This window comes from Dromaius novaehollandiae, chromosome 14 (assembly GCF_036370855.1).
Source record: "Dromaius novaehollandiae isolate bDroNov1 chromosome 14, bDroNov1.hap1, whole genome shotgun sequence".
Classification (NCBI taxonomy): Eukaryota; Metazoa; Chordata; class Aves; order Casuariiformes; family Dromaiidae; genus Dromaius; species Dromaius novaehollandiae.
Window position 1 is genome coordinate 4813616 of NC_088111.1, and position 20838 is coordinate 4834453.

Consider the following 20838-nt stretch of genomic DNA (forward strand, 5'->3'; position numbering starts at 1 on the left):
ACCTCATTCTATTTCTTTTGGTTTTGGGACACAGTGCCATTTCCTTACTGCTTTAATTTGCCTTATGCATTGTGGATAGCTGTAGCTGTAGAGCTGTCGCACAAGTAATAGCAAAGCCAAGAAAGATAAATGAAACTAGTAGAAATAGAAGTATTGCCTTGTAGCCTTGTATGTTCCCATTTTGGCTGTCGACAGGAGGGGGGTCCCAGGTGAGCTCCAGCTGGCTTGCGGAAAGGGAGTTTACTTGGATGTTCTGCGGAGCCATTGCCGGTGCTAGAGAGAAGAAAGGACAGAAGAATTAATACCGACAAGCAGAACTAGTTCATATCCAGGTTGCAATTTTCTGTTTGTGAAATGACCAGGCCAGACTCTGTTTACACCACAAGTCAGCTATCGGAGTTGGCCCTGAAGCTATCTATATCATAGGGAAGTCTCAGGTATAAGCCTGCAGCACACGGGGACGGAGGATCAGCCAAGCCTCCGGAGCTGGCTGTGTTCTCTGTCTCACCCTGACTGAGTTAGACACTTAATAAGCCCAGCAGGGGCTGGGGCGGGGAGAAGAGAGAGAAAAATATTCTTTGTTCTATGGTTATGTTCCAGGCTTGCCTTTGGCAGTGATGCTGTGTTCCTGAACACCCACTCTTGAAAGCACCTGTTTGACCAGGAGCAACACCGGCTGCCCTTTGCCATCAGCCTGGCCTTTCTACTTGGTTGCAAGGTTTTGCAATGGCCTCTTTGCACCACTCCAACAATTAGGGCCAAAATACCATTTAAAATTACCTCCAGAATAGGTCAGATACAAATGAATTCAACTAATATTTCATGTAAAACAAAAGGGCTTTTAGTTTGACATTTGTTAGCTCTCATTTCATTATACCTTCAGATATACATACTGGACCTTCTTGGCTCACGATGGCATTTCTTCTTTGCATTGCACTGTACTAGGAAACTCAGCTTTCCCTTCCTTTGAGTGCACCTGGGTCACACCAACTTTCCTTTTTGTCATGATCCAACTTGGTGCAGGTGCATTTCCCTCCCCAGCAGCTAGCAAGGACGCCTGGTTTCTAGCCCTGCTGTCTCTGCCTCCAGCAGATCCTAACAAACCAGCACACGTGCTGTCTGCAGAAAGGCTGCTGGAGCACATCCTGCTCAAACTCCAGAAGCAGAGAAGGAGAGGCGAGGCAAAGGGCACGCTTCTCCTTTCCCCTAGGTCATGGTGCTGCAGCCTTTGCCCAAAATACCTGAGAAAGCTGCCTCTTTTCTCTGTGCCCTATTACAGGCCATAAATAGAAGTGATAAAACATCCACTACTCGAGTGCGATAGCCCCGGTTATCTGTCCCTCTGGAGAGTTCTTTCTTTAGCGAGAATGACCTTCATAAGTCACACTTTTCCACCAATACTCCCTCCCCCCAGAGTTATAAAATAAAATAGTAATTAACACCCACTCAGCCTGACACCAACTATTTATTTTGTTCTAACTGTGTGGTTTCCATATTATCACTGCCCACCCTGCCGTTAATGGAAATGTTAATAACCAGCGCCAGGTTGTTGTGACAGATGCTTGGGCTCATTATCAGAAATTCTTATTTACCGCTCCATTAAACGACAGAATCACACAAAAAAACAATTCAATCAAAACTAACTGGAGGAATTTTAACAGCCACATTAATAATCCAAAACATAAATAAAGTTAATGTCTTTTGCATGTTTGCCATCGGCAACTCTATTGCAAAATTATTGTTCTACAATTAAAATGTGAAAGGCAAAATTGAAAATAGCCATTATCTTAGTGCTTGGTTAAAACTATTTCTTTACTATATTTTTCATTTCCTCTTGGATTGAATGGGCTGAACGAATGCACGAGGTGACAGTGACCCACAGCAAGGCACAGCCAGGCTCGCTGGCAGGGGCGCAGTGTCCCACCGCTGGCCCGGCTCCTCCGCGTCTCGCGGGGGAACGACGGCGGCAGCGAGCTGCCTGCCTGGCTGCGTTCGGGGCAATGCAGCGCTGTTCTGTGAAGGGCCGAAAATCTCAAGATTTCAAGCTTTTCCAGCACACATCGGAATGCGAGGCCAAACTGTTCACACAACACAAATGTGAAAATACGGCTCGGCGATTTGCAGACGATGACGTGCTCAGGGAAACAGGAATATGCACAATCACGGAACAAAATGGATCACTTTAGCAATGTGTTTTCTTCCCAGGTAGTGGCATTATTCTCTGTCCTGAGCTGACAGCTTCGCGGTACTCTCAATACCCAGGTTGGAAGCGCCATCTACAACAGCATTTTTCTTTGGACTCCATGTGCCAGGCTAGAAAAATGCTTCAGAGCTGTGACAGTTGGGAAGAGCCGGTGGTGCAGCCCATCACTGCACTCGCCACCCTTTCCGCAGCCCCTTCTGCGGCACGTCTAAGGCACACAGAGGTGAAAAACTGCCAGCCATCTCTCTCCACCGACGCTCTCGCTGCTGGAGTTGCACTTTTGCTGGCACGGTGGTGGCAAATTTGACAGGAGAAAACAAAAAAAAAGACAGCGTGGAAAAAGCCATTTCTCTTTACTACCCCAGAGCTTCAACAACATGCAAATTGTGTTTGGTTTCATGCCCTGCGAGTCTGTCCCTCTGCTCAGCTTTCAAAGGCTGGTGTGTCCCTCCCTGATAAGCACAGATTTCACGTTGACAGCAAGGGACAGCAGAAAAGTGCTGCTTACGCTTGATGCTGCTCTGTGCAGACAGCACATTACATTAAGGGTGAAATGAAATATTTCAAAAGATGGAAATAAATCCCTACGGACTCTACCTGTTTGAAACCCCAAACCATTCACCGAATGCCTGGGCAGCCTGTACCAATAAAAGCAAATACACTTTAAAGGTGAATTCAAAAGCCTTTTGCCTTCTAGAAATGCAGTTCAAGCTTTCTGAGCTCTGAATTTTTTCATGGCTGTTGATATCACTAATACATAAAAAGCAGGGTTAAAGCTGCATACCTCACACTGCTTTAGGTGTTAGTGACATTATCAACTACAGCAGGACTGACACAGCCCCCGGGGGTTCAAACTCAGCTCCTGGCAGGTAGAAAGCATTTCACTTTCCCTGAAAAAATGTATGCATTCATCATGTCTAAGTCTGTCCACATACCCTGCATTGGCGTCTCATGCAGGTATTTGCAAACATCTCTTTTCTTATCAGATTTCAATTCAGCTTTAAGGCTGTCTCCTTGAAATTCTCTGTCTGCCAAAAAATACGGAGAAAAGCCCGAGCAGACTGTACAGTATAGTACAGTAATTAGTAGAAAATAATAACTCTGGACTGGGATGATGTTGGCAGGATTGTGCAAAGACAACAAATCTATCTGGAAACACAACGAGGGAGAGTCAATACGTACTCATGAATAACGTTACACACCTAAATCCGCATTTAAAAATATCGCTGCCCTGATTTTTCAGTCACGCTGAACAGCCTCTGCTCACGCTGCAGCCAACCTGAGCTTGCAAATGCCTACAACCTTTAGAAGAGAAGGTGCTTAAAATCCCTAGAGGCCAGCCTGCACCAGAGCTCCTCGTACTGCAGAAGGTTCACCGTAGTTTTTCCTGCCGCTTGCCTGGGATATTTGCGCTCTCTGGCACTGACAACTTTTCATCAAGGCAGAGGTACCGCTGTGCTTCCATTCCTTTTCCTGGTGACAGTTGCTATGATGCTCTGTAGCACAGGTAGGCTACAAATCCTTGTGATTCATCGTCTAAACTTAATAAATGTTTTTATGAAATATTCCTTGCTGCTGTTATGTCTGCTCAAATTTCTGGGTAGCCAAGGAGTTCTCTACTGCTTTTCGCAGTATTATGTCAGGAAATTCAGAGACGAGTCGGGGCAAGATGCCTGATACTCAAGCCATTTAAACAAACATGCAGATAAAATTGAGGAGAAAGCTGTGGTGGACGAGATTGAAGATTTGCTGTCGGCATCAGCTTGATCCCACAGTTTCAAACAATCCAAGCTGATTTTTGTTTTGTAAAGACGTCTGATCCTTTTCCATCTAGCAAGTGTTTTCACCCCAGTTCATCAAAGCATGGTTTTGTGAACATGTCTGCTTTTATTCCCTAGTAATCAATATATTTGCATTTTGCTGTTAGCACCTAGAGGCCAGAATCTCATTGCACAATGCATTGCATAAACACAGAACAAAGAGACAGCTCCAGGCCTAAAAAGCCTCTAATCTGTATGGCAGCACATTACAATGTGGTTGCAGCATGTTCCAGCGTATCAGCAGTAATCTTATCTACCTAGTCACTAAGGACAAGAGAGAAGACAGCAATATCCAGTTTAGCTAGTGCTAACAATTAAAGCCTGCACACACAGCTCCTCAAAAGTTTACACCCCGGCGCACACAGCCGTGGAAAAACAGAGCTGGAAAAGATTTTGGGAGGAGTCAAACAAGTCATCCTCCTGTGTCACCCCAGGACCAGCTCTGCTGGGCAGATCTTTGTGCACTCTTGATCACAGACCTCTCTCCAGATCCCCCCCGCCATCCCCACGCAAACTCTGCCAGTGTAACCCTCTTCTCACTCTTGAAATTTAATCTTAGGTTACATTTTTTCTTAATGCATTTTCTTTTCCACATTTAAGCTCTGTCCCTACAGTGGACATGGAGAACTGACTGTTCCCTCTTGCTTTGCTGCAGCTGCCCTCAAGTTATGGCACAGATAAGCAATAGTTAAGTGGATCATAAAAACCAACCACAACAAAACAGGGAGAAGGTCACAAGATGAAACAGCAAGACCACACTGATCAGCAGGGTGGGCAAAACAAAAACAAGAGGTTTTCTTGCAATATCGGCTCAGAGAAGAAATGCAAGGATGGTATCTTCCAAGGATGAACAAAGAGGTTTCTCTGCAGATGTTTGCAGTCACTCCTTCCATGGAGGAAAAGCTGTACGAGAGAAAAATGTTCCATGTTTATTGGCCATGTCCTTACAGAGCCTGTGAAAGGGAGGTGGGTCTCCGTGCAGCAATACCTCTGGATGCCATCGGGAATGCTGTGTGAACTATGCTGATTAATTCAATAACAATTAGTTAATTGTGCTTCAAAAACAGCTACTGTGAAGCAGCATTCCGCTGTGACAAAGCAATACAAGCTATATTTAGAATGTAAAAGATGTTTCCCACCAACTTCTAGCTGTTTTAAGCTAGGCTACATTTTGGGATGAAAGTACTTTTTTTTTTTTTTTTTTTTTTAAAGTACCACACCTTCTGGTATCACTTAGATCTACTTTAATTTAGATGCGACAAGACAGGCAGATCCACGCACAGAGGATACATACTGACAGGCTTAACCCCTCCAACACAAGTCCAGTTGCTAACATTTGACCTGACTAGTGCTCTTCCCCTCTTACTCAGGCATCACAATTTGGCACCAAAAACTAGTGCTCTGCCAGTCGTTAACTTAGATGGGTTCGTGGTCACCCTGAAACCTGAAGCGAGTCTCAGAAAATGAGCAATCTGCTCTCCTCCATTTTTGAGGAGCCCCACCTCCTACTAGGGGAGGTAAAACAGCTGCAAAAAGGCAGGGTTTAGTGGGAAATTACCATTCTCCAGGGGAGAAATCTGTGTGTTGATTAACATGATAGCATAGATCAGGGTAAGAGAACTTGGAACATTTCCTAGTCTACGAGAGACCAAAGGATGATGATACAAAACACCTTGAACAACATCTCTCTTACCCTCATGAACACTGAGAAAGGGGGACCACAGTGTAATTGAAGCAAAAATGGAAAGACAGACAGAACCACCTTGGCAGAAAAAGGAGGAATGAACAGCAGAAAGAGAACGGGCTATCAGGATGGGGCTCTGGGGAACCAAGCACACCTGCCCTTGCTTCACTTTGTGTTGTATTATCCAGACAAAAACAGCTCCCTCCCTCAATACAGCACTTAGTCTAGCAGGTGTGGGAAAGTATTTTTGCCGCATCCAGTTCTTAAGGGTATTAAAGACATGACAAAGCATAATTAAAAGCAGCTGCAAACGATAGCCAAATGCAACACCACCAGGCTCTCTCTCTTCAGCATGGGGAAGCCTCCCAGCACTGCGTAGGCTTATCCTCGGCACTCTGGAGAGGCGCACGATGGAAGAAGGGGGGTAAAGAGGGACAGATCGTATTCACCGCACACATCAGAAATGCTGAAATGAAACAAGGACTAGAAATGGAGTATCCTTTCCATGGACCCAGACTCTAGGAGGTTGTTTGCCAAAGCCATTTTTTCAAACCAAAGAGGCAATCATGTTCCGAAGAAACCTCCGCAAATATGACTTATTCATGAAGAAGCTTTATAAAATGGCAAGCGAGTCAAGCAGAAACAATTCGCACCCACTCCCTCACCTTCTCTTCCAGCAATGGTGAAAACACTGTTGCTGTGATTACTAATCTTTGAACACAGGTTTCAGATTTCCCAACGAGCCACGTGCAATGCAGGATTTTCACGGGGTCGGTACCATCTACAGAAAAGACACCAGGTTTGCACTGCAATGCCTGCAAGCAAGGCCTGGCAGAGTAGTACTGCAAAACAGCTACAGCCTGTGAACAAAACGCAGACACTTTGCTGCTGCTGAAGCCCACAGTTCTACCAACCTAATAAAAGCCTTAAATAGACTATTACTTTGGATACGGAGACTATCCATCAAGCGCCTGGGAATGTCGTGCCCAAAAGAGAAGCCCTTACAGAATTGCCAGACCGCCTCTGGAAAGGGCGCGCAGGTGGTTAAAACAGGAAGGGGGAAAATAATAAGAGCTTTTTTCTCTGTTTCTTATGCGTCGACGAGGATGTGCTCCCACCCAGGCAGGCAGCCCATCCGTCAGCAGAGCTGGACCCGTGAGCAGGAACAGCAAGAGTCTGACAAGCATTAGGTATGCGCAAACAAACACACAGGCTTAAACCTACGAGCTCAAATCCCCTCTCGCTTACATCGATGTAAATCAGGGTTGGCTCCGCTAAAGCTAGTGGAGCTAAACCAGTATGAAAGTTACGTGTAACTGAGAGCAGTGTCAGCTCTGATGAGTGCAGGATTTGCCCCCCAGGAGGTACTGAGGGTTGTTTAAGTATGCAAGAGATGGCAAAGAACCGCTGAGCGCCTGCTACTCCAGCCTGACTCCTCTCTCGCTTATGCCAGGAGAAGTGGGAGTAGCACCATGGGGGAAAGTGCCATTCTCAATTCCCTGATAATAGTCTATCCATTTGGCTGAGTCAAAATTACCTACTTCAGCCTATCTCCCCAGGCACCCTGGTTCCCACGACTCCTCCTTCTCAATTTATAGTCTCGTTCCTCTCATTATAACTTGCTAGTCCCCCACTCTAATATCATAATATCACAATGTCAGCAGTCAAAAGCACCCACTTAATGTTCACTAACAATAACAGCAGCAGCTACTAAAGCCTGTATGAGCACTGACAGTTCCTTATACTCCACTAAAGTCAAGGGACATGTATCAGATAATTAGGGTGAATCTCCTCTGGATTTGCCATACACCAGAAGTTAAAACCTATGTGAAAAAAAGTCAAACTGAGTAGGTGAGATCTGCCACTGAGATAACCTTTCTCTGTGGCTTTTGAAGCAAGTCAGGTAGTCCATCCCCATGAGGGATTAATTTAGGATTTACAAATTGCCACGGTCAGGGGGCCCCAGGGAGCCTGCAGAGGACTCTGATCTCGTGGTCCTGGGGAGGGAGAGAGAGACAAAAACATCTTCTGGATTCTGAATGAGAAATCTTTGTTTATTTTTTAATCATAGATTTCCCGAGTTCAGTTCCTCACTGCAATCCTATACCCTGATTTCTTCCTGGATGTCTGGATTGCTGTGGCCATAATATTTTAGAATATTGCTAACTCATACTTTCACAAAAACCGGCAACTTTGTTGCTTTCAGTCTGCAAGGGGCAACCTGAAATGCCTGCAGTTCCCTGGCTGATGATGGATACAGCAAACAGATGTCAGAAAAGAAAACCAACCATGTTTCTCTACAGTTGGGTTCACAGCAAAGCCATACAGAGGAGGCAAAGCCACGGGAGTTGAGATCCAGATGAAAAACCTCACAACCCTTTGCTCTTGAACACCAGGATGAACGAATACAAGCAGAGCAGGTCAATACAATTAGAAGAAACAGAAATCTGGCTGCAAATATAACCCTTTAGTCAAAAATACTCAAACTCCAGCCTGTGTCTGCTGGAATATGAGTTATCAGCCAGGGGCTTTCTCACTTCTTTACCAGTGTAATTTATGGTCCAGTTTACTTTAATAGCAATCGCTCATGTATTTTAAAGGAAGGTTAATTCCTTTCCTTTTAATGGAGTTGCTCTGCTGTTAGTTCAGTAAGGCTTTGCACACACGATCGCACTGCTTGTCCCTCCGCCCTCTGTGTCCTGTGCTCGGATGTCCCTGCGCTTAGTTCTTCACAGGCCATATAACATAGCTGCAGAACTGCTAACAGCCAATTTGTCCTAGCACTCCCACTACCGCTTGCACCGGCTACACAGCAAAGACAGAAGCTCTGCTGATAAATTCGAGCGTGGACAGTATCTCTGTCCTGGGCTTGAGTCCGTGTTGAACACTAACATCAAATTGTTGGGTTTGCGAGAAGGAAGTTCATCATCTGGGCAAGTATCGCATGGCAATCGCAGTTCAATGCCACCTGCGCTAACAGTAACAGCCAAAGAGATAAGCAAGCTCAGTTCATTGGAAACGGATTATATTTTTGCATGGACAGAAACATCTTTCCTATGCTGAGACATGATAAAAACAGGCAATTAAACCAGAGCTAAACAGGAGCTGCTGCACTGTATAAAGCATGTGCTGTACCAAAGGCTGCTTATGACCAGCATTAACAACTTAATGAGCCGTTAATGAGGCGCACATTCAGCTTTTACTTGCAGCATGAAAACATTGCAAATCATTTTAGGGAGCTTCTGGACTGTCAATGGAGAATTCAAGATGTCAAATAAGCCTATCAAATCTATGTCTCAATCTGGACACTACGTTCCAGTGCATTCTCTTAAAATTCCTTTTCCTATGTGGTAGGATAACTTGCTTTGACAGCAATACAACTTGCACTTAGACTTTGCCTCCTTCTGTCTTGACATCAGATTTCAGTCTCCAGAGAGCTGCAGGGATGTCTTTTTGACATGTTGACATTAAGGACACTTCTTCCACAGACTCACACTGGCATGGTTACATTCTGCCTTACTGTTACAACATCAGCTACTGAGCTAAGCTACCAAATTTGGAGGTTTAATTATGAAAACCTCTGTGCTCATCTATAAACAGATTAAGAACCTAAAGCTACCCTTAAAGAGTAGCCAGTCTGAGCAGGAAAGGGAGCTAAGGTTTATGCAGAGAACTCATATCTGTAACTCCCCAGCAGTGCAGCTCCACCAGTAGCAAGCACTGACTAATGCTCTAACGCAGGCACACTTTTGTTGTTATTTTTTACTGTCCTGTCACAGCCCTGCTGGATTAGATAATGCGACTGAGTGCTATCTATACTGCTATTACCACCAGCGGAGCTGCATTGATGGGAACAACAAATCCAATTTGGGCTCGCTGTAGACAAGCCCCAAGTGAAAACCAGGTACAGAGCAAGTCTGGATGAGCTTAAAATCCACCAAGAAATACTGATATGATCTATCCAGTGGCTGATGCTACTTTCAGAAATGGAAGGCTGTTGGGATACAGGGGTTGTAATCATAACGATTTCCAGTAATGCAAGAGAAACTGAAAAGAGGTTTCTTTCCCAGTCCAAACAGGAAATGTCTTTTCACTCTTCTTTTTTTACCCTCTATTTTCCTACAGTTTTCCTTTCTTGCTCTGCTCTCATCTTACTCTGCTCTTTTGGCACAGTGTTGGAGGACGTGGCTTGGATCTTGAGCTCTGAGCTCAGCTGAGAGCCTCTCCTTGCTTTGGGAGAAAGGTGCTGGGGGCAGGACGAAAAGCCAGCGTCGCTCCTGGAGGACAGCACTCCCCGGCAAGGGCTGCGTAAAGATAACTCACAACGGAACACGATGCTGGAACAACTCTGCAGGCTCTTCAGCCTTAAAGGTGAGGGAAAAGGGGAAATCGGTGTTTCAAACATACCCTGCAATCCCACCCAAAGCAGCTTTTTCCTGATGCTCAGAAGTCAATAATTAATATGTAAATACCTCTTCAGAGTTCAAAGATTTGGTGCTTTTAGAGTGCCAAGGCAGGTCAAGCCCTTTGTTTAAAGTTTGAGCAAATTAAACCAATAATTTAATATCTTTATTATACTACTTTCCAACAGCTCCCCCCCATCCTCTCTTGTTTATCAAGGGAAGATACTGTCAGTATCCTACTGACAGGTTTTAGACTGCTGCAATACAAAATGGCCAACATAATCCTCCTCTTCCCTCTGCCAGTGGAGTCTGGGATGGAAATGCCCAACCAGTTCTCCAAGCGGTGCCAGCAGCAACGCGCTCCCTATCTGCATACGCACAGTCAGTCTCTGAGAGACACCACGCACGTGTCCCAAACAGATAGGAGAAAACAGCCACAGGGGCCACAGCAGACTGACTGAAGCTGCCAGCTCTAATGTGTTGAAATGTTGTCATTCCTCTCGTAGGCTGTTAACAAGGAGGCACAGGGGACTTCTCTCCATGGCATCTTCTCAGCTACTTTCTGGGTGGAGAAAGAGATAAAGCTTCTATGTCATGAAAGAAAGGGGCACATGAGGTGGTGCCAAGGGTCTCCCTTCTCCAGAAGGCAACCTAGAAAGGGGAGATAACACCATGCAGGATATTTTGGAGGAACACATGAAAAGAACCAGCCTGCATAAAGAGATGAAAATAGTGAAGGATAAAGCAGCCTTAAACTGACAATCTTCTCTGGCATTAACAGGAGAGACCAAGAGGCATCACCCAAGGACAAACAACCAGCTAAGAAGGGACAAGAGCGCTTTGCTAGAAGCAGCTCACAAAGGGAAGCCACATGTCTGGAGTCAAGTTTTTGCTTCCCTATAAGGCTGCTACCTGTTCCTTTTTCCTTAGCACGACTTCTCCTTCCTCATGCAGGTGTTCAGCCCCGTATTTTTTCTCTTTCCCAGCTCTAAATTGCTATTTTTGGTCTCGGAGCTTTCCAGTTGGATTCTGCTCCTTGCCTGCAAAATGCTGGAGACACCCAGGCAGCTCTAAGTGCTCCTCCTGATGTGACTGGCAGAGCAGAGGCTCCCACCCACCCTTCAGGTGCAGGTGAGCAGGCAGCTGCTGGCAAAAGAAAAGGGTTTGGAAACTCTAGGGACACCTGTAGTGCAGCAGGCAGGAGGGCAGATGAAAATAACTGCAGGAAACAGTGAGAACAGGGATATTTGCTTTGGCTTCTTTAAGCTTTGCACCAGGGCATAAATTCAAGTTTTTGAAGGGGGACGGAGAAGAGAGGAAAGAAGCAATCATCCCTCTGTCCCACTCCTGCTGTTGTCTAACCTACAGTTTTGCTTTGATGAAAGTGAGAGACAGGAAACCTGCTTTTCCAAAAGATGATGTTAGCATCCAGCGCAGCATTTCAGTGCAGGACTTCTAAGAAGTGGATCTCTGTCTCCCAGCTCTTTGCTCCTTCCCTTCCCTTTATAGAAGCAGCTCTGAGATTATCATTAAAAACAACAAAATAATAAAAACACCCTCAGCCTCACCAGTTCTTGTGAATTCTGAAGGTCACCAATGTCATCATCAGTAATAATGTCACCCATCACTCCCCTCTTCATGCAAATGGATTTATCACCTGTGTAAAGGCAAGTGCCTCTCGGTATACTTCCCCCATTCTGTTACCTCCTCTCCCCATACACACACTCTCCTCCAGCAGCAGCTGGAAGAAATTATGAATTCCATTATTTTTCATCCAGAACAGCTTTGCAGTATACGGGAGAAGCACTGGAGGCTGTAGGCTCGTTAGCACAGGATTTGTATTACCGCCTTCCATTTTATTCACCTTCTGAAATTAGGTGAAGCATGCCTGCCCCAAACCTATGATTTCTGTTTAATTAAAATGCAGGTAGCGGACTCTCCTGAACTCCGGAGCCAACCACACAATCACATAATGACAGCAACCCGGTAGAATAATGCTCTTGATATAGTAGCGGCTCTAACAGAGTCTTAATTTCAGTCAAGCAGAACACCACCTCTGGCAGCAGCTGTATTTAGGACCGGGATGAATATCAGTATCCCGACTCTCACTGAATACTCCCTGCCTTTCCAATCAAAGCCACATTCCCTGACAGCTGAACTGTTAAATGAATTAACAAGGCGAGTAGAGGGCTTGCCGAAGGGGCTGTGACTCCCTTCTTAATTTCCGCAAGTGGCAGCTTTCAATTTTTCTGTCATTTGTCAGGAGATGCACATGGTTCGCTAATGAGCGGGGCAGATCTGTAGCCAGATCGAAACAGGCAACGCTACACAGATCTTCAGGTCTGCCGAGGAGGCAGGTGGGGGTGACGACCCCAGCTTACCCCTGCTCAGAGCGAAACGACAGAGCTGCCTCCTCGGCACTGAGCACGCCTCTATTTTGCCCGCTCCACAAAGAGTTCCCGGCCCGCTCTCCCGGCCGGGGAATAATTGCTATCCAGATCAATGGGGTTTGCGAGCATCCAGGCAGAACTCAAAGCAGAGCCTTCACCAGGCCCTTTGATCTTACGGGAGAACATCACTGTAATGAACATCACCTGCAGCAAAAAGAAACCAAGCACTTGCACCTAGCCCCTTCATTCACCAGGGAAATCAGGACGCAGAGTCCAGTGGCTCATGCCTGGCATGTTGTCTGCCAGCAGGTAGTTTCCTCAGACATCTCAAAATCTCTCCCCGCCCTTCAGCCAAAGGGGAGCAAAGCACCAGCACTACCTAAGGAGGACACAGGACAGATACGGCTAAGCTGCTTTCCAGGATCTCAGAGACACTCGTTCATCTGGGTCTCTTTATTCAATTTGCAAAATAGCTGGAAGATTGTTTTTAATCCTATATTTAAAGTTTGTCAGGAGGCTCCACTGCCTACTTAAGCTTTTTTTTTTTTTTTTTTTTTTTTTAATTAAGCTTAAAAATCCAGATACAATGATAGGAAAAGCTTCAAATCTAACAGGGGAGAGCGCAAGAGAGAAGGGAAGATTTACAGATATTCCTCCTTCTGCACCGTTTATCTTGCTGCACCAGATGCAGAAGCTGGGTGTTTTAGTGTGCTCATTCGGAACAGCACATCAGCTATTACTATTTTACTGTGCCCCATGCTGTAGGTGACGACACCCACCTGGACCCACTGGAATCTCACTTGCAAAGAGCACATTCCCCCGAAGGCACATGCTGTATATTCTCTTTTACAACAGAGGAATCTCTTCAGACCTACCAGATTTACCACAACCCCTGCAGCAGAACGAAACACCATTTAACACTACTCAGAAGTAAATTATTTGGGGCCTTCAGACCCGAGACTGGTCCCCTTCGGTCACCTTGTGTTCAGTGGTATTTTTCCCTAGCAGCGCTATGGCCATGTTGCCAACATTTTTGCTTGTTCAGAAGGTTTTCTCTACTTTTCACATGAATGTCCTATTATCAAAGCTAAGCAGACCCATTTTTTCCAGCTTGCTGCTTACCTGCCTTTGCCATGGGTAAGAACATCAAGCAAACAATAACAAAAAAACCTTGTATTTCCACAGCACGCTTTAACTCAAAGGTGTCACAAATTAATTTAAAAACTTAAATTGCAATACCAGCTCCGATCACTTTACTCACAGTCTAAAACACAGCCAGTTCTGGAGGTGGAAGCAGCAGTTATATAACAAAGCATAATATCTTCACACAACAAGTGTGAAAAACTGCAGGAAGATCCTACATTCATCTTTTCTACAGCATGAACCTGGATTGTCCCTAATCAGAGTTAAATCCACCATCTCTAAAAAATCCTCTGAGTCACGCTACATCTAGAGAAATGCCAGCCCTGACTGCCAATGAAAGAAGGCCTCCCAGATACCTGAGCTGTCTCCTGAGTTTGCTCCCTTCCATTCCCCTGCTACTCGTCTGAATCACAATAAGGAAGATTTGGGCTGTGGGGTTTAAAGACATGATATAACAACATTTTCTTGTTTCCCCAGTTGAATTTATTTGCTGTGTACGTGTATATAAATGTCTTTGCTGGCTCCATTTGCAGCAGTGAGATATTCAGTTCTGAAACAAAAATGCATTTCGAAGGCAGACACAGTTTCGTCCACTTGGGGCTTTCTTTGCAGTTGTTACAGGAAGAAGTTGCAGCAGTAGCAAACTAGAAAAAAATGTAAATATTGCCAACTGTTTCTCAAGAATCATGCTGCTCTGATTAATTTATGACTTTTTCATAAAAAGATAGTGAATGCTACACCATGAAAAGCCGAAGCAGAGTTTAAAAAATTGTGCTCTTCCTAGTTTAGAGCAACAGGGTATATAACGAATACTAATAAAATGAATTAGCGCTGAGCTTGAAAACAAACTTCATTTTAGCCTCGGGATAGAAGAACAAAAGCGCAACCAGATTTCTTCAGGCCAGTAGACTGATCAGCAGAAGGATTTGTGTCGCTATTCTTACTTTAGGCTCTAAAAGAAGTTGCTTCAGATATTGATACTACAACCAACAAATATTTCAGCACCAGCCTTTCTCCAGCTGGGGCCACCATAAACACAGCAGAGGCTTTGCAGCTGCCAGGAAGACATCAGCTATCCTAATCCTGTGCTTCTCAACAAGAGATACTGAGAACAGAGTCAGCTCCAGGTTACGTGGGCTGTGCAGAACCACAAAGCATTCAAAGCAGCACCTAGTTACCTGTCTTCTCCTGATTTCTGCCTCCAGCCTTCCAATGCAGGGATTTTAAATTGATCAGCAAGTTACACTTCATAAATACAACCTGGATTCATGCACTAGATCTACAATAAATAATGGCAAGAATAGTGTCCCAGCAGCTCAACTTCTTCTGAGGAGAGGCTGGATGCAGGGGTAGAAGAGTCTGCATTTTCTTGAGGGTACTGCCAAATGATTTGTGGCTCCAAAACTAACATTAAACTGAACACAATGTCGTCTTGAATTCAACAGCATAAAAATATAGCAAGATGTGATGCACAGACACTGTCTCTACTCAGAAAACTATAAAATAAAAGAACCAGCTTTCCAAGTCTCCCTTGTTTTTTAGTTTCGTTTCTTTTCCCTTGTGGCTTTCCTATGCTCCACTTTTTACTTCTTTAACTTGAGTCAATTTTTCCCTCAAGCTAATTTGGTATGAGCAGTCATCTTTCTGAAACTGCAAAAATATTTTCTCTTCTTTCCTTTAAATGCACTTTCTTCACATATTCTCAAGCTTGTAGATGTACTGGCTTTCAAATGGTAAGAGACTCTCAGTGAGAACTAACCTCTTCCAGGAGAGGACACTGCAAAAAACTGTCAGGGATCATGATTCTTGGGAGATTTTTCACATCAGCCCTTTCCCAGTATCTGAAGAATATTAAAACATGGTGGTACTTTTAGAAAAATCAGTTCATTTTCCTTCTACCTACCTGCTTCACCCACAAACACTTCCACTGGTGTGCTGGTAGGGCTCTCACCAATTACATTATACGCTGTCATTAAAACTTCATATCTCTTGTATTTCTTCAACTCTGAAAATGTAAATAATTAAAATTAAAAAGCAGACATTTTTTAGACTCCATCCCCTCTTTATCACCAGACTTCTCTCTCCTCAAATGCAGCATTAGAACAGTGCACCAGTGCAATGGCTAAGTACTTCCATCCTTCCCTAAATTACAAAAAATCTTTGCAATGAAATGCCCAGATTTTCTATTGGTTCCTCACTGTGTTGCGCCTGTAAAAGGGACAATTCTTGATGGGTAACTAGCAAGAGGAACATTTCTGTGTCATTCTTGATGGCAGAAAAAGGAAGGACTTTGCTCTGAATGTTCAACATGTGGATTCACTTTGATCTCTACTGGTAGGAAGCAATATAGCTTCAGGCCTTTCCCTAACCTTAAAGACTTTTATCCTGAGAGTCATCTAGCAACTGCAGTCCTTGAGAGTGTCACTCCTGAAGCAGGGTGCAGAAGATGCGCAGCAGCGAGTCTGCAGTCCCATTTGAAGTATTGCATGCATATCTTGCTCCCTCAAAGTGATCATAGTTTGAAAATCACTCACAAAGAGAAAGCAGAATTTGAAATTTGGACTCCATTTGGCCACCAGGCAACCAATTTCTTTGCTGACATATAGAAAACTGCACTGAGAGATGAGATGGGAAAGTGAGAGCAGCGTGAAAAAAAGCAAGAAAACCCTATGGTATTCGGGTAATTAATAGATGCAAAGAGGGGAGGAATAGAATCATGTCAACGTCATTAGAGGAGGCCATGGCTGAGCAGCTTCAGGATTTGCATTTGCGCGATGAAAGAATCAATTCTAACAGAAACATTTATCATCTAAAATATTTAACAGTGAAATTATAGTACGAGAGAGATCAATAATATAAACTGCTGTATTTAAATCAGCATTGAATTTATTGAGGCATGCATGGACAGGGGTCCAAATTTCTCCCTTTGCTAATAATTTTCTCTGCTATCTATGAATCACATTGTACCCTTGATTCTGTGACTGACAGCATGTCATTGGTTTGGTAAGGTTTAACAAACCTAACCATACTAGTCCTTCTAGCTTCAACTTCGTGGAAGTGTTTACAATTGTTCTGCTCATATATCTGACAGAGTCCAGCATCATTCCTTGGTCTTAGGTACACGGTAGATGATATCTGATACATCACTAACTCTGCCAGCCCATAAATAAAACAATTATGTAATGTAAGATACAGACTTCTTGATTGGGATTACGGCACTGGACAACTTGTACTGAGAAACTTTAATTGCTGCCGTCAAAAGCCACAAGGGAGATTTTAGTGCCAACTCGATGTGGAAGAAAACGGAACATCTGAGAGTTCATGCATGCAATTTCAGTTGGGATAGGGCTTCGGTTTTTTAGCCCATCACAATCTGTGACTCAAAAGCCTCGGGCAAAACCTATCTAGTGAACCATCATTACCACAAAGCAACTTGCCTTTTAACTCTGTCGAATGCTATTTTATTCATTTCCAATTGAAAACACCTCTGGAGATGCATATAAATTCATTGGGCCCTCTCTAAACTGGCCTCACACTCATGGAATGCCTGAGCATCCTAATGTTTGAATCATAGGACTAATGATGTGACACAACTAAACTCAGATGGACTGTGAAATATGAAGGAAGGAAATCAAAAGTCATTTAGCATCAGTAATACTGGGATGTTAGAGGCCATAATGTTTCACCTTCCCAGCAGCCACATTTTTACAACAGCTACCTACTTGCATCATCAATGTCTTCTGACGTAGGAAAAGCAAAGGTTTAAAGAAAAAAAAGGAACTCAAGGAAGCAGAATCATTAATCTGAGTTGATTTCTGCTAGATCCACTGAGGAGAACCATATGAGTTTGCCTATAGTGTATTTCAAACCATTACAAAGAGTCTCATCTAAAGGCAGTGTGCACTTACGTGTTAATTCATACGTCGTTAATGCAGAGCTGCTGTTCACTGTCTTGAAGCTGCTTTGGGCTATTCAGAGTAAGCAAAGCAGAAAGCTTGTTACAGTGCAAGGAAATAGTTATTGCAAATGATGTACAGCAGAGACAGAGGCAAATGATGCAGCACACACATACATAGTTTGAGCTCTAGGACTATACCTTGAAGGGCAATAAAATCACATCACTCGCTTGTAACACATCAAAAGCATCTCACTCACACAGGGTTGTTTCATTTCCTCCTCAAACAGAAAATCTCACAAATACACAACACAGGGAAATGTTCTGATTCCTAGATTAAATAGAACAAATAAGTAAAAAGGCAATTTCTAGGGGGAAACTCTCAACACTGTACTGCATTCTTTTCAACATGCAGAATTTCAAACGTGAAGGGTAAAGACCTGCAACGCAGGCCAGAAAGAACAAACACTTAAAATAGGATGGGATCTGCTTCTTTAAACGTATGTTAAATTTCCCACAGTTTCACTTCTGGCATTCAGTATTCCTGCTGTGAATGAATTGTAATAATATGCTAAGCTGTGCAAAACAGCAGGTCATTGTGGAACAGAGGTGTACTGAGGTGAGAATCGTCACATTACCAGGAGAGAAGAGGGAAATTTTTCTTAAAATACTTCTGTCTCCAGCTCTTTCTCTCTCTCTGGCTCCCTGGAGAAGTACAGCAAGATATTTTCTACTATATCACTATCAGGAAAGTAGCTGCAGGGCCAGCAAAGAAAAAGGAAGAGAGGGGATCGGTAGGTTTTCCAGCGTCCTCGTCTTGTTAGACTAGAGAGCATCCAAAGTCACTACTTTATGATAATATACTCAGCCACTCTTTCAGCTTTTGCCTGGAAAAAACCTTTTTGCACACCTATAGCTATAGGATCTTTACATCTCTACTTTGGCCTGGCTGGAAGTCCATATGCTCCCAGAACTCCCATTCAGGCCTGACAATGTAAATGAGGTCAGAGTTAGATGCTTACATTATATTTAGAATATCCACTTTTTCCACACACACACACACAAAAAAACCACTTTTTTTTATCACTTTTTTTTTTTTTTTTTTTTTTTTCCTGTAGAGACCACTTTTATGGGTTCTGGCAAAAACAGAAGATGATGTGATATATTCACATAGTCTTCCTCAGCCACATTCTGCCACTCTCGGAGTGAATATTATTCTGAATAGTCCACTGACGTCAATGAGGACAAAAGCTGGTCCCTCTATGAGCACATCTCATTGCTGGGCTCTATCTGTCAGGCTCCTACTGAGTGCCCGCATCTTTGTCTCCTATCATCCTATTCTGCCTGTTCTTCCCTCGGATTTTCTTTCAGTCTTTGTCTAAAAAAGCTTTTCATTTTTCTGTTAGTTTTCTCCCTCTCCACCTTCTTTCCATGTGAACCAAAACCCAAGCGACTAACATGGCAAATATGCAGCTTAAGCTTCCTGCTCATTTTTGCTATTTTCTTCCAAAATAATAACAAACATTATAAAACATTCTATTTAAAATTTCTCCTCAGCTGACTTCTTATACTGCAAAAAGAAAAACAAAACATCAGTTATAAAAACTATTAAAAAGTACTGGGAAAGAAAATGCATGCCAGCTGATGAAAATGCAGTCCCTCCCTTTTTTGCCTGAAGGCAGAACAAATCAGGGCAACCGCGAGACAGAAGTAGCAGAAAGCAGGAACTCAGAGGACCACATGGAGGACACAGTGTCACTTTAAGCATGCTGGCATAGATTAGAAGGCATCATTACAACTGATGCTGATCAAAGGTATTAGCTTTTTTCAGCATCTTCATGCTGATTGTGTAAAAGCTGAATTATCCCAGCACTCTTGGATACCATTCTGTGTCCTTTCCACAGGGTCTTATTGTCCGGTACAATGATGGATTACCATTCTGTGACACTACAGAGTCCCAAACACATGCTTACGTGTGAGCTCTGCTCGTAAAGCTGAAGGGTTCTTGATGGTTTTGGATTCTGTTCCAGATCCAGTGTCATAATCCAGTTCCCGATAGTAGATCCGGTATCCCAACAGCAAGCCATTTAGACTCTCGACCTTTGGTGGCTGAAAAAAGTTCACATTAAGAATGCGCTTGTTAAGATGTGCATTGCAACAAACATCCAACAGAGCAGACAGTAGGTTACATGGACTCTTGACATAGGCCCCACGCAAAAGGAGGAAGCTCTCTAGTAAATAAAGCCGTTATTAATATACAGGGTCAAAAAGTCTGTGTAATTTGAAAAACATGAATTACAGGCAACTGATGATTTCACTTAGCTGTGGCAGTTACAAAACACTGTTTACTTAGACGTCTACAGCTGACACACTTCACGAAGACATAAGCTCCTTTACTTCCTGGTCCACAGAACCTTGTGTGTGATAACGAATGCAGAAAATGCATGTTGCTGGCGACTAGCAGTGAATTAGTAAGCCAGTATTTCGCTTCTTCCAAGAAGACAACAAATAAATTATTTTGTCACAGACATTAAGAGAAAACACTAATTCTTTAGTGGCTATTTTCCTTGGGGATTCTTCTTCATACAGCATTCTTCATTTGGCATTATTTTACTGAAAGACAGAAGAAACGGAGAATTGGTATATTCTGGCTTTGATCAGGAAGATGAAAATAGGTGTTGTGGCAATAGCAAAACTTGTCGATCAGATACTGCCATTAGTTTTTATTTGACTGAGTAAAACACTCCTCCTCCTTTCCACAGGTCACATAAATCTTTCTACAGCAAACAAAAGAATCTTTCCACACGAGCCAGAAAGGCGTGATGGCTCTTCTCATTTCTCACATCTCTGTGCCATCAGAGGACTAGATCCACTTACAATACTCATTCTGACTGAATATTGCTCTGAAGGTGTCTGCCACATCACGCACAGGACTCAAAGCATTTTTCTCCTTCTTCCCACTTGTTAAGCCTCTTGCAGAAAGGTTGGATGGAGTCTCTTCTGAATCCTACCGCTGCGGGTCTTATATCTACCAGAGACGCTTTTAGAGAGCAGTCAAAACATGATGAGCTGCAATCTGTTGGGGAGGATCAGTCTCATAGGCAAACCCCAGTCTCCTCCACAACAGTTTGGAGCAGCATGGTAGGTATAGCCATTGGGCTGGCTCAAATACTTGCGTTTTTTTTTCCTGGAACATGCTGCAAGGTGCTCAGACATTGTACCTCAGCAAGGAATTTGTACCTTCAGCAGTCCCTCACATCTTCCTTCAGATACGGATGTATAATCAGAGCTGCCCATTCA

At 43.7% G+C, this 20838-nt stretch overlaps 1 protein-coding gene across 5 annotated transcripts in view; it reads right to left on the reverse strand.

The window, feature by feature from the left end:
- The window catches only part of SDK1 (sidekick cell adhesion molecule 1), a 432949-nt gene that overhangs the window by 32959 nt on the left and 379152 nt on the right, over positions 1–20838 (reverse strand). For all 5 annotated transcript variants that reach the window (XM_026116143.2, XM_064520166.1, XM_026116142.2 and 2 more), the window contains exons 34-37: positions 19512–19647; positions 17552–17611; positions 15547–15648; positions 158–273 (exon numbers count right to left, since the gene is read on the reverse strand). In XM_026116143.2, the coding sequence (XP_025971928.2) occupies positions 158–273; positions 15547–15648; positions 17552–17611; positions 19512–19647 (414 nt within the window). The remainder of the gene's footprint in view (positions 1–157; positions 274–15546; positions 15649–17551; positions 17612–19511; positions 19648–20838) is intronic.